The sequence below is a fragment of the Leuciscus leuciscus genome, assembly GCF_965113295.1.
Source record: "Leuciscus leuciscus genome assembly, chromosome: 18".
Taxonomy (NCBI): Eukaryota; Metazoa; Chordata; class Actinopteri; order Cypriniformes; family Leuciscidae; genus Leuciscus; species Leuciscus leuciscus.
In genome coordinates this window covers 22,365,175-22,377,968 of record NC_138742.1, presented here as the reverse complement: position 1 = coordinate 22,377,968, position 12,794 = coordinate 22,365,175, and the positions used below count along the sequence as shown (strand labels likewise).

Sequence of the window (12,794 nt, the reverse complement as noted above, 5' to 3'; positions counted from 1 at the left end):
CACTTTTACCTCGCGCACGAGCAGATCTGTTTGCGCTCTGGAGACGCGTTCGTTCTTTCCACTATCAAATTCCGTCATGTAAATAGCGAATCTGCTATTGGCAGAAATGGCGCGACCGCAATTGGCATTTAAAGGGAATGGGAGATGAGACTCTGATTGGTTTAATGCACATAAATCCCAAAACACACCCATTACTCATTAAGAGAATAGGGACAACCCTTTTAGACCATGTGCCTGGTGACGCCGACCATTTTTCCCGTCGTTAAACTAGCAAAAGTGGATTTGGACACACCCTAAGTGACCTTGCGCCGTGCGCTTTAGACCATGCGCTTAGATCGTTAAAATAGGGCCCCTTATGTGTTATGTTCACTTCGGTTTTCAATATATTAATGAAAACAGCTTCATGAACATTGTGTGGCCTTCAGTGATTGAGAAGAATGCATTATAGGAATGAAAGTGTGGGTTAAGTGAGAAAGGTCAGGTTTTGGACAGTTCTTTCTGTTCTCTGGCTCTAGGGTTTGCAAACACACATATTGTGTTGTTTTGTTTGTCACTGAAGGCCATCAGTAGTGTAGGTGTACAATCCTGGCAACAATAACTAAACCCCTTGGCTAGCATTTGGAGGTTTGACATTATCAGCATAATGAAATGTAATTTTCAGTTGTTTTGCTAAACTGACAGTCCATCAACCCACAATTGCCTCCATGACTCCGTACAAAACAAAGACGCTAGAGAAAGATGGAGAGAACATTTTGTGACAGATTGCTGTGTGTCGTATACTTTATAAGTAGCTTATTTTATAGATACTCTAATATTCAGTCTAGAGTCAGCCTTGCATGAACAAGAGCTTGATAATGATTGTTTATTTTGTTAGGGAAAAATGGCCACATAACTTAAGATGATGTGCTATATTATGAGTAATAGATTAAATATAATAGAAATATAATATTGGTGTAACAAAGAATACATTAAGCAATAGACTTACCTGCTAATACTAGTTGGAAAACTAAATGTTAGTTTAACAATTAACAGAAATACATTGGGAAAATTTTAACCAGTACTTCTAGTTAAGTTCAGGTTTACTAATCTTACAAATAATATCTAATTGATTATATATAACAATTTATATAATGTTAATATTAATTTACTAATTTATATTAAATTGAGTTATATTTATACTGTTAATTTATATTCATTTAAATAATATTTATATTATTATATTGTTTATATGTATTAGTTCATATTAGTTTTAAATGTATTTATATTATGTATTGATATTAAAATAATTATTTTCTTTAGATAACATTTTGTTAAAATATGTTTTTTTTTTATCAGTTACTGTTAAAGTATGGGTTTCATAATATTATTAAAGCACTTCCTAAATGGAATTAGTTAAAGATACTAATAATCTTAATAATAAAAATGAAAGATATCAAGAATCAAACCAAAGTCAACTAATAATCAAAGTTCACAAATTTATTTACTATTTCGGCAAGTTGCTATAGTCTGTAGGGCGGTACTTGTTTGGATGGTTGTGGTTTGCTATTGGTCAATCTCATGTGAGTGACAGGTTGTCCCGCCCTCACGCCAGTAAACACATCATCAGAGAAGAGAAGAGATGAGCTGCAAGAGGGCGGGGAAGTTATTTTGATTAAAGATTTTGAGGGCACATTAATTTAAAAAAATGATGTGCACGGATAAATCATTTATAATAAATACTGCAATATTCTATTACCAAATCAAGAATTGTCCATTTTGATTTCATGGTGACATTAAATAGATTGTCCTGACCAGTGTCTAACATTTTCTCAACTGATTTGTACATTGTCTCTGTTTTTGCTCCAGCCTCTAAGAGAGACTGTATCGAGCGGTTTGGCAAGAGGACGATCGAGCGGATCAACCATGATGACGATATCATCTGCACAACAGAGTACTCGCGGATTGTCCCTTTGGAGAATGGAGAGGTCTCAACACTGACTCTTGCAGATGCACTTGTATAATTTTAGTACATTTAGAGACACTTTAGATATCATTGTGAACCCTTTTGTCATTGTTAAATCACTCTCACACATGTTCAGATTGTGGTGTCTCTGGTGAACGGACGACCGGGCGCCATGAACTTCTCCTACTCTCCTGTTCTGAGGGAGTTCACCAAAGCCACCAACATCCGCCTGCGCTTCCTCCGCACCAACACACTGCTGGGTCACCTGATGGGCAAAGCCCTGCGAGACCCCACAGTCACACGAAGAGTAAGATAGACCCCTCTTCATTGTTTTGAATAAACAAAAATGACAAACAAAGCTCCATTACAAAACTATAAATTATTCCAACTATATATTTTCTGCATTTATTCTTCAGTATTACTACAGTATTAAAGACATCAGTATTGGAGGAAGATGCGTGTGTAATGGTCACGCTGAGGCCTGTAATGCTCAAGACCCCAATGACCCGTACAAGTAAGTGACCTTTAAGAATATTTGAATTTGCTTTATTTATAGGATTTAAAAGTCACAAGTCAGATTCAAATCATCATATCAGAATTATTTCTGAAGGATCATGTGACACTGAAGACTGGAATAACGATGCTGAAAATTCAACTTTGATCACAAGAATAAATAAACTTCAAAATATACAAAAATAGAAAATAGTAATTTTAAATTGTAATAGTAATTCATAATATTTGGTCAAATAAATGCAGCCTTGGTGAGCATAAGAGACTTCTTTTTAAAAACATTAAAAAATATCTTACAGACTCCAAAAATTTGTATTTTGTCCTGTTTTTGCCAACTCTATTGAGAATGTGTTTTCCTGCCTTATCCATCAATTGTAATGATATCATCAGTTGGCAAATGTTGTTGCTACACTGTTGCAAATATGCAAAGTTTTCACTGATTTGTCCATACGCCTTCACATGAGCTGAGGGCCAGTTCTTTCTGTAAATGTGCTTGTGTGCCGTAGAAGGAGGCTTAAATCATACTTGTTCATAATCTGCTTTTTCCTGTGCCTAGAGGGGGTTAAAATTACCTTTAGTTTCCACCTGCACTGCAGACCACTAGCACAGGCACATACATGCTGCCCTGACGCTTTGCTCTGAGGAGTCTTCACTTGCCTGATTCCAAGCTTTCTGCATTTATTTCCACCTCAGAATATTATTTATCCTCAAACACAATGTTTTAGAAAAGAGTTTTAGAAAACAGCTGCACTCATATCACAAAACAACCAACGCTGGATCTGTTTTTTTGTTTAGGATATTCACATCAGGGTTTTTAGCTAGAAAGCTCATAGTCAGAGCAGCTCGTCGCGTGTCTCAGGACAGTGAGTGATGGTGGCTGGGGAGGGACATTCTTGAGTTCTGAGGCCCTGCAGGCGTCTGGATTTACTAGCTTGTCGGAAGATCACTCTGTTCTTAGCCTCCCTGCTAATTGACCAATGCCTTGAAAGGATCAGTTCAGCATTGGCTCACTTAAGGGTTTCATTCACTCAGGTCATTGTAGAAGTTTGTGTTGAATGTATCCAGTGGCTTCATTTGTTTTGCTACTTTAATCATGTTCCAAGATGACGTCGGAAGTTAAAAAGTAATGAAAACATTTAAGCCAATGTATGTGGTGTATGTGGTCCTTTAGTGTAGAAGACCGTTGGACATAAAGCAGATCATGCTGTTTAACCGACAACGGTTTGTGTAATATTTCAGGAATCTTGAGAGATTTTCCTGGCTCTTTGTATGTCGCAATCGAGACGTATCCGCCGGTCATAGTTTTTGTCCCTGCTGATAAATAGTCTGTTACTCTATTCACTCATTCCACAGATTCCTGCAGCGTTCAGTGCGAGCACACAGGAATATGAACCACCTGGAAGGTGTCATATATATCAGTTTGAAAAAAAAAAATCCTGTGTGGGGATTATCAAAACCCAGAGGGTTAATACAGATCATAGCAACAAGAAACATATGCTAACATTGCGTTTGGAGAGGAGGGAGAGTTCCATAACCTTCATGGATCTCGGTTAAATCTGCTGTTCTTTGTAATTTCCTCTTTATAGGATTTTTTTTGTGTGTGTGTGTGTTACTGATATTGTAGAGATCTTCTGATAGAAATGCGATATGGATGTGGGAGACCAGATGTTTTCCTCTGAGTCTGTCACACCTGTATATTTCAATATGAACCACACATCTTTTGATCCAAAAAATGCAGCCTTTGTGAGCATAAGTAGGAGAAATAGTGCAGAAATAGTAGGAGTATTATTAGAGAATACTTTTCTAAATGAATACTGACTGAATGAATACAGACAGTTAGTGAAGGGTGGAGGGTTTTGATTGACAGAGCTAAATGAGGATTACCCAGAGAATGAGTCAGACACTGAAGGTCACAGGTCAATCGCTAAAGTGTGCTCCATCTATAAGCTTCCCAGATCCACCTGTTTGCCCCACAGGTACCAGCAGTTAAACAGATGTCAGTGTGCAGTTGATTCATGGGGGAATTTGGGTAGATAGGTAACTTCTTCCATGCTGTAAGCTGAACCCGAAGCGTTAGAGGTTCAGGCATGTGTATTAAAGTCTTAGAGGAGATCTAGAGGGCAGCTGAGGGTTAATAGACTCTGGGTGGGGTTGGTTGGTATGGTTGGCTGTGGTGGCTCATTTGAAGTAAGGCTCTGGAACACTTGCTCTCACTGTGGATGGATGCTAATGAAGGATTAAACTGCTGCTCAAGCTGAACCGTCCAAACAGATTCAGGGAAAGTGTGCGTCCGTCCATATGTATGCACTTGGTAGTACTCAGATGAGTGAAAGTGAAAAGTCTGCTTGTTGAACGTGTTTATGTGGCAGACTGCATGGAATTAGCCATCAATAGTCATGCAGCATCCCAATTCACCTACTTATATACTATGTCAATCATTTTGTCACAATTAAAATCCTCCACATTCAATTGAATTTAATTTCCTTCCTTTAGAGTGGGCAATATTAGCCGTTAGAGTGCGCACGGATCTGCACTTCGTTGTCACGACACGCACACAAAATGGCAATAGTCCAAGTGCAGTTTTATTGGGGTAATCCGTATCATAATCCAGTAACAAGCAAAGGTCGAAATCCATATAGCAGTCCAAAACACAGAAAATAAACAGGCATGAAACACAGAGAAGCGGGTGACACAATACAAGGATACCAGAATGAATGATACAACAGGCAGGGTATAAATACACAAATACTGACAAGGTAAGTGAGAACAGCTGAGTGCAATGATAGTGATAAGTGCCGACAAAGGATTGTGGGAATTGCAGTTCATGAAGATGTGGTGACGGTAGGGGGAGAGACCTCTAGAGGACAACCAGGGAACACCAACCAGACACTGTGACATTCGTATTCTAACCGGAAAAAGTAGACCAATCGTGTTTCTTTGGAATACTCATTTCAACATACTACGATTTGGGACACACTAATTCTAATTTCGAATACTATTTAAGATGGATATTATGCAAATAAACTTCCTGTTTATTATTGCTAAAAACAAACATTGTAGAAAGAAACTGTATTGCAGGAGTGAACTAAGATTCACGTGATTGACCATGTTAGAAGTTTTTTATAATTGTGTGAATTTCGATGGATGTTACAGTCTATTTAAGGCGTGTTCACAATAAGACGAATGTTTGGTGTGAAAAACTTTTAATTTGATTGAACGAATGTTAATGAGTCTTTTCAGACTGACACGAATATTCGCGTACCGTCAATGTGACATTTTTTACTGAGGTGTTCTAATCTGTTTTCCATCACACGGCATCCACGACTTGGTGGTGCTCACAAACTATTTTGAGGAAGAATCCAGAGCCGGCTCTCTGTACTCTTGCATTTGGTGTTGTTTGATAAACACCATAGCGAATAAAAAAAGTCTGTATGGCTTTTGAAATCATGTAATACTGTTTTACTCCCTTTTTGCTGTGCTTTCATGTGAATTTATACGATTGTTTTTAAATATGACATATGTGAAGTGTGTAGCAGTTCCTTACTGTCCGCTATATAGCTTTATAATGATACGTGTGGAAATGCAGCCACCCGTGAGCAAACCTCTGAGTCTCAGTTAATTCGATCAGCTTTTCAGATGTCGTAGGAAAATTAAGCAAGCGTGAAGAACTTAACCCTTTCAGACTCTCAGGTTTTAAAGGCTCTCTCGCTTTCCCTCTATCTCCCTAATTCACTCTTTTCATGGAAGCTGCAAGGTCAGTGAGAAGTTTAGACACTTGAATTAAAACACTGTAAGCTCTTGTGTGGCTCATTTGATTCCCATAGGCATGAAGTGCTTTAGTATTTGCATATACTGGCCCCTCGAGATTGAGACAGAAAGAGGACAAGAGTGATTCTCATGAGACTAACCTAAACACGGCAGTGAGAATTTACTTAAAAAATCACTATATATACAGTATGTTATATAAATAAATATATAGTCTGTAAAATGATTCAGTATTTATTACTCATAATAAGTTTTTATTGCAAAGTAAAAGGACTAGTAAAGTTCCTAATGAAATCAGTTTTTCCTGAAAAAGCATGTGGATGATAGAACGATGGATGGTTTTAAGGGATAACCTGTGCTTTGTGTTTTTTGTCTGTGTACCCCAGGCTTCTGTGTGACTGCCAGCACAACACTTGCGGCCCGTCATGTGATCGCTGTTGCCCCGGCTTCAACCAGTTTCCATGGAAACCAGCCACGACTTACAGTGCCAATGAATGTGAACGTGAGTTCTCCACTATGCGTCCAGCCTGCCCACAAAACAAAGATTTAGTACCTGCCGGCGCCTCCTTGACACATTGTTCAATAAACATGATTTCTCTCTTTTGAGAGATTTTTCTTCTTTCCTTTCTTAATGGCAGAACAGCATTTCCTTTGTTCTTTCCAACTGTGCTCTTCTTTATGTATGAATGGACATGACATCTAAAAGTACGAGTGTGACTTTTTCAGAAAGTTCCAAAACTTTATATCTTCACTTCATTTCTGTCTGGTTTTGTGATATGTTTCTTTCTTCATTCAGTCAATCACACAACCCTAGTGAAAAATAAATATAATGTATTTGAAATACTTTTATTTTATGCTAAGTATTCTACAAATACATTTACATATTTATGTACTATAGTGTTTTAGGTTCCAGTAAAGATGAAGGGGATCCCCAATCAAAATCAAAGTTACATTTATTAAACTAAATCCACTCCAGCACAAACAAAAGCGAGCGTCTACGAAACAGAGTGCATTGCCCAAACAATACCAGACCACTGAATGAACCAAAATGAGGGACTTAAATACACAGTGATAATGAACAGAATACAAACAGGTGTGATCGTTAAATCAATAACCATGGTGACAAACTAGTGGCGGGAAATTGAGAACACAGGAAACAGGAAACCATAAGCAAACTGAAGGTACGTTTACACGAGAACGATGTGCTAAAAACAGAAAATAATTTTCTTCGTACAGATGACAACGTTATCAAAACTATCTCTGTTCACATGGATCTGTGAAAACTACTAATAACGCTGTATTATTTATGCCAGAAAAGTAGTTGGCCATGTCACTTTGTAAAGAAAGACCACACACCTGTGCACATACGCATTCTTTTACTTCAGTATTTCTTTTTCTTCTGGGTAAAAATGGCCCTCTGATACCTCTATAAATGTGAATACATATTAGCCTTTCAGATCTAGAATTTGGCTTTGTTGTGCGAGGATTTTTAAAGGTTTACTTTAGAATCAGCGTAGTCCCTGCTTTAGTAAGACATCAGAGACAGTGTGAATAAGAGCGGCTGGCAGTCTATGTGAACAGCCCCAGCCTTCTGTGAGCTCATACAGACGCTAATCCAGTCTGACTTCTCTCACACACTGTAAAAATAGTCCCACAATGCTTTTAAGAGGATCTCAGTCTCACTCTTTGGGTGTCTATCTGTGTATTAGGAGCCGTTTCAGTCTGGAAAACGTTTCCACTGAGAATGTTGTTGGATATCCGCTGTTTCTCACCTAATCTAATCTCTGAGTTCCCAAATATATAACTGCCCTTTTGTGTGGAGAGAGACCTCGTGAGGTTTATAGCACATCTGTGAGCAGAGCTGGCTTGAGTTAAGCCAGAGAGACTGTCCCATCTGACAGAACTGTTTCATCTCACGCCGGGTCACCGTGTCCTCACCCTGCCGTCAGTGGACTGGACCCTTAACAAAACACAGCCATTCCACACCGCACGCCCTGTCAAAGACTCCACTGTGGGACAGGAAAAACACACACTCTGTAGTTTTGAGAGCTATTTAATGCCTGCTGGTGCATATTTAAACATTTTCCTGACAGTGTGAGATTTTTCTAATCACAGCTGATTCAAGTGTTAACAAGTGTCAAGTCAAGTGTTGTTAGTGATGCAATTCTTAGCTGCAACCACAAATTCTGAACCCACTGAGCTGAAATAGGAATTTCGTGTCAGATCGAAAGATTTCCCCATGATTTTACATCTGGATCATGTTGATAAAGTTGGTTGATTTCGCCACATTGACCAGCTTTGGTTAATTGCTTGGTTTGAAAATTCTGTGTGAGCTTTTTGAGCATCTAACAGGTCAAATATACAGAAAATTTAATAAACACTTCATAGTCTTCACTGCATGAATTATAAATTGATTATAATTCTTTTGTTCTTTGATTAACATTAATGACAGACATCACAGCAGCGAGATTAATATGCTGCTGTCACTACCGTAGGACCTGACGCACATGATGCGGATCTGACACTTATTTATGACACTATACAGACTTATCCTTTTTTCTCATAACTTTTTATGTTAATTTAAGACTCTTTAACTCATTTAAGACTCTTTAACTCATTTAATTGTGTGTTTTTGTCCTATTATTAAGTGCGAAGAAGAACTCAATGCGGCGCTGCTGTGCTGTCTGAAGCAGCTTTTTGTGTGCCTATATCGGGTGTTTGTTTACAGAGAGCTGCTTCACAGACAGCGCACCAGTACCAGTACTGATCTTATCGCGCTTGAATGGTTTAATAGCAATTGAATGATTGGTAGAAAAAAATGGATGCTGCGTTAATTGCATTAAATATTTTAATGCGTTACACTGAAGAAAAAAAAGTTGCAAAATGAATGCATAAATTTTTTTACAGCCCTATTGTCCAATATGACTCCATTATTTGAATTATGTCACATTGTGTGTAGAATACTTTGTAATTACATTTTATTGTAAAAAATAAATTTAAAAAATTGTCAATTTATTTGACCACAATTATGTTAAGGTCTGTAATCCGCCTAGGTTTTTCTTCGAGCAACTCATGACACATCATACAAACACACATAAACAATTGCAATGTTTGCTAGTATTGTGAAATCATAACTAGATTTTGTCATGTGCTACATCTACTTAATCTAATACCAAGCTACCAATTTTTGTAAGGGTACACACAATTATTAAATGTTATTTTGTCAATACGTTTTAACATGTATTCTACAATCTAAAGATTCCCTGACAGTTTTTTCCTAATTTTCTCCTTGCTAACTTCACTCCTAGCTAATGGCTGTTGTCTTTTCTCTTTCTTTTTCCCTTCTCTGCTGTCATTCGTCTTTGGACAGTCTGAACTCTTCAGGTGGACACTGATGTGTGTGTCTCTGTATGTCCTTCCCTGCTTGTGTATTGTTCTCTCTGCACTGGCAGATGAGTTATTAATCTCAGTGTGTTTCATCTTCAGGCTGACTATATGGTGACGTAAGCGTGTTGTGTGTGTGTTTTCAGCATGTAACTGCCACAGACACTCATCAGAGTGCTACTATGATCCAAATATCGACCAGCGGAGAACCAGTCTCAACATGCAGGGAGAATACAGGGGCGGTGGAGTGTGTCTCGAATGCCAGGTGGGCTCAGGTGTACAAACACACAATTATAACACAAAAGCAGTACAGCGGCATGGGCTGTGGCTCAAAACCTACCTATACATTTATGCCATTTATGGGCAACATAGGTGCATATAACATTTGTGAGCATCAAATACATGCTCACTGGGTTTGGAAACACAGATTTTGATGTTTTTGCAAGTACATCCTATGATTTTTATTCTCTCACAGCACCACACAACTGGGATCAACTGTGAGCACTGCATTCCTGGCTACTACAGATCACCTGACCATCCACTGGAGTCCCCACTCGCCTGTTCAAGTGAGTCTTCAATCATATAGTGTTATTTTAGAATTATTTATATAATTATATCTTTAATTAACTTTTATTTTCATATTTTCAGTTTTCATTTGAAGTGATTTTAACTTACACTGTGATAACAACACTGGCCATACATGCATTTAAATGAAAATAAAAAAACTAGATATAGTTAAAGCATGTTTTTTCACACTCACGTGTGGTTTTGCAGAGTGTCAGTGTGAGTCTGAGTTTACTGACGGCACATGTGAGGACCTGACCGGACGCTGCTACTGTAAACCCAACTACACCGGCGAGAACTGTGACGCATGTGCTGAGGGATACGAACGCTTCCCTGACTGCTACCGTAAGTCTGTGTGTGTGTGTCTTTGAAGCTTTCATGAAGGTTTTAGGAATTATATTTCAGTTGAATTCATCCAGTGTGGCTAATCTCTAAACAATTATCAAACAATTGTGTTTTCTTGTGTTTATTCTCGTCAGTGGTTTACATCAGTGGAGAGGCCAGACCTGCAGGGGAAATCATCAGTAAGACACTGATTTGATTCAATTTGACTCGAATTTGATTTTATGTAACTTTTATGCACTGATTTTTTCATTGAATTCTTGTATTTGTAGACTGTGAGTGCAGTGCTGCTGGCACAGAAGGGAACTCCTGTAGGACAGACCCTCGCACCAATACATGTGTGTGTAAACCTCAATTCACTGGAGAGCACTGCGACACCTGTGCTCATGGACACTTCGGCCTCAACTGCCAACGTAAGGACACACACTCTCTGCCCCTTTAATATGTTAATGCCACTGCCGTGTGGTGACACCACATGATTATAAGTATTTAAAAAATTTTTTTTTAAATAAACAGGTGCATATGAGGTATAGTTCATTAACAAACATAATAGACAGCTGAACAGTTCATGTCAATTGAAATGTTTAATATATTGAAGTATATGAATAATAACTATGTCTGAATATACATCACACTGAATGTGATTAACTCAATGACAATTATAAGACTCTTAAATAGCATTTAATAAATGCTTTAATTTAATAATTAAAGTAAAGCATTTATTAAATGCTATTTAAGAGTCTTATAATTGTTACTGAGTTAATCACAGTGATATTTTAATGTAAGTATATTACTTGTCATTTCTCTGTGTATCTGTGTGTATGTCCATTGCTAAGTCCTAGATCAAATCAGCTGTCCCGTTCTGCCCATTTTTGTCTTTTTTGTCTTTTAAGCTGCGGTGGCAGATGACATCTGAGCAAACACATGCAGATTGTCGCACCAATGTTATCTGTCTGCTAAACCGCTGTTGTTCTTGTGCATAGTTGGAGTGTTTGCGAGCACAATATACCACACAAAGACAAAGGCAATGCAAACATGCCCATATTCTCGCTCCCTTCCCCCCAGGCTGTCAGTGTTCAGGCCAGGGTTGCCTGGATGGGTCCTGTGACGCAGTGACGGGTCAGTGTGTTTGTCGGAGCGGGTTTCAGGGGTATTCATGCGAGCAGTGTGCACCCGGCTACTTCAACTACCCACTGTGCCAATGTGAGTCTTGCCAACTCTAATCTCACTGAATTCCCAAATTCCCCATGAGTACTGCCAAACCTTGAACTTCACAATGCAGCCACAAAGAAACTGTTTCCTGTGCATTCTTTTACTGCTTAGAAGTCTGTATAAGATCAATACAATGTTTTACCCTATTCACTTGCTTAACACACATTCTTGGTCTTATTGTGCATGATTCATCAGTGCACATTTTAAAATGTAAAATAACTTTCTCCACCTTTACTTTTTGGCTGATAATACTAATTTGATAATTTTGTTCTTGTCTATGTTTGCACATTCACAGACTGTGAGTTTGTTTGTCTGTGTATTAGTGGTGGAGATTTTTTAGTGACTCTTTCTGCAATTTATATCATTATTCCAGTAGGTGGTGTTGAGCGACTGCTTTTATGAATCTGTCATTTGAATCTTTCACTCAACCGATTCATTTGCCAAACTGATTCATTCTGAAACTAAACAAGTGACTGTCTTGATAAGGAAGTCATTGAATCATTCACTCAACCAGACCGATTTGTTCAAACACATTGATTCACTTAGGTACGAAACAAGTGTGTCTTTATGAATAACTGAATCTTTTACTCAACTGATTTGTTTAAAAACACTGAATCATTCAGGCAAAATTGTGTCTATAATGTAAGTTAATCAATCTAGACTATTAACTCAGTTGTAACTCACACAAACTCACACTCAGTTCTTGCTAGAAGGTCTACTCATGATCCAGTCAATTCAGTTCAAGTCACTTTTCACTCTGATATGTCACATTACAGAAGTAAAATGGATTGTCAATGCATTTCATGTTGACTTTGATACTATTAACATTCAAGTTTTAATTTCTCTCTCTCTCTCTCTCTCTCTCTCTCTGTCTGTCTGTAGATTGTGGTTGCAGTGTTTTGGGCTCTGTGCCTGAGATGTGTGACGTGGCCGGTCAGTGTTTGTGCAGGCCGGAGTTCACTGGTCCTCGCTGTGAGCAGTGTCGCTCAGGGTTCCACTCATATCCAAACTGCCAGGGTGAGACACACACACAGTGAATATCCATGAAGAAAGTCTCAGTCTGATTTACACAAAT

The 12,794-nt window shown here is 38.2% G+C and overlaps 1 protein-coding gene across 2 annotated transcripts in view; it reads left to right on the top strand.

Annotated features, from left to right (window-relative positions):
* lama5 (laminin, alpha 5) overlaps positions 1-12,794 on the top strand; it is a 73,942-nt gene that overhangs the window by 26,321 nt on the left and 34,827 nt on the right. For both annotated transcript variants that reach the window (XM_082144948.1, XM_082144947.1), the window contains exons 4-14: positions 1,846-1,964; positions 2,079-2,249; positions 2,359-2,456; positions 6,604-6,719; positions 9,748-9,866; positions 10,077-10,167; positions 10,376-10,510; positions 10,645-10,689; positions 10,780-10,920; positions 11,573-11,710; positions 12,602-12,736. In XM_082144948.1, the coding sequence (XP_082001074.1) occupies positions 1,846-1,964; positions 2,079-2,249; positions 2,359-2,456; positions 6,604-6,719; positions 9,748-9,866; positions 10,077-10,167; positions 10,376-10,510; positions 10,645-10,689; positions 10,780-10,920; positions 11,573-11,710; positions 12,602-12,736 (1,308 nt within the window). The remainder of the gene's footprint in view (positions 1-1,845; positions 1,965-2,078; positions 2,250-2,358; positions 2,457-6,603; positions 6,720-9,747; positions 9,867-10,076; positions 10,168-10,375; positions 10,511-10,644; positions 10,690-10,779; positions 10,921-11,572; positions 11,711-12,601; positions 12,737-12,794) is intronic.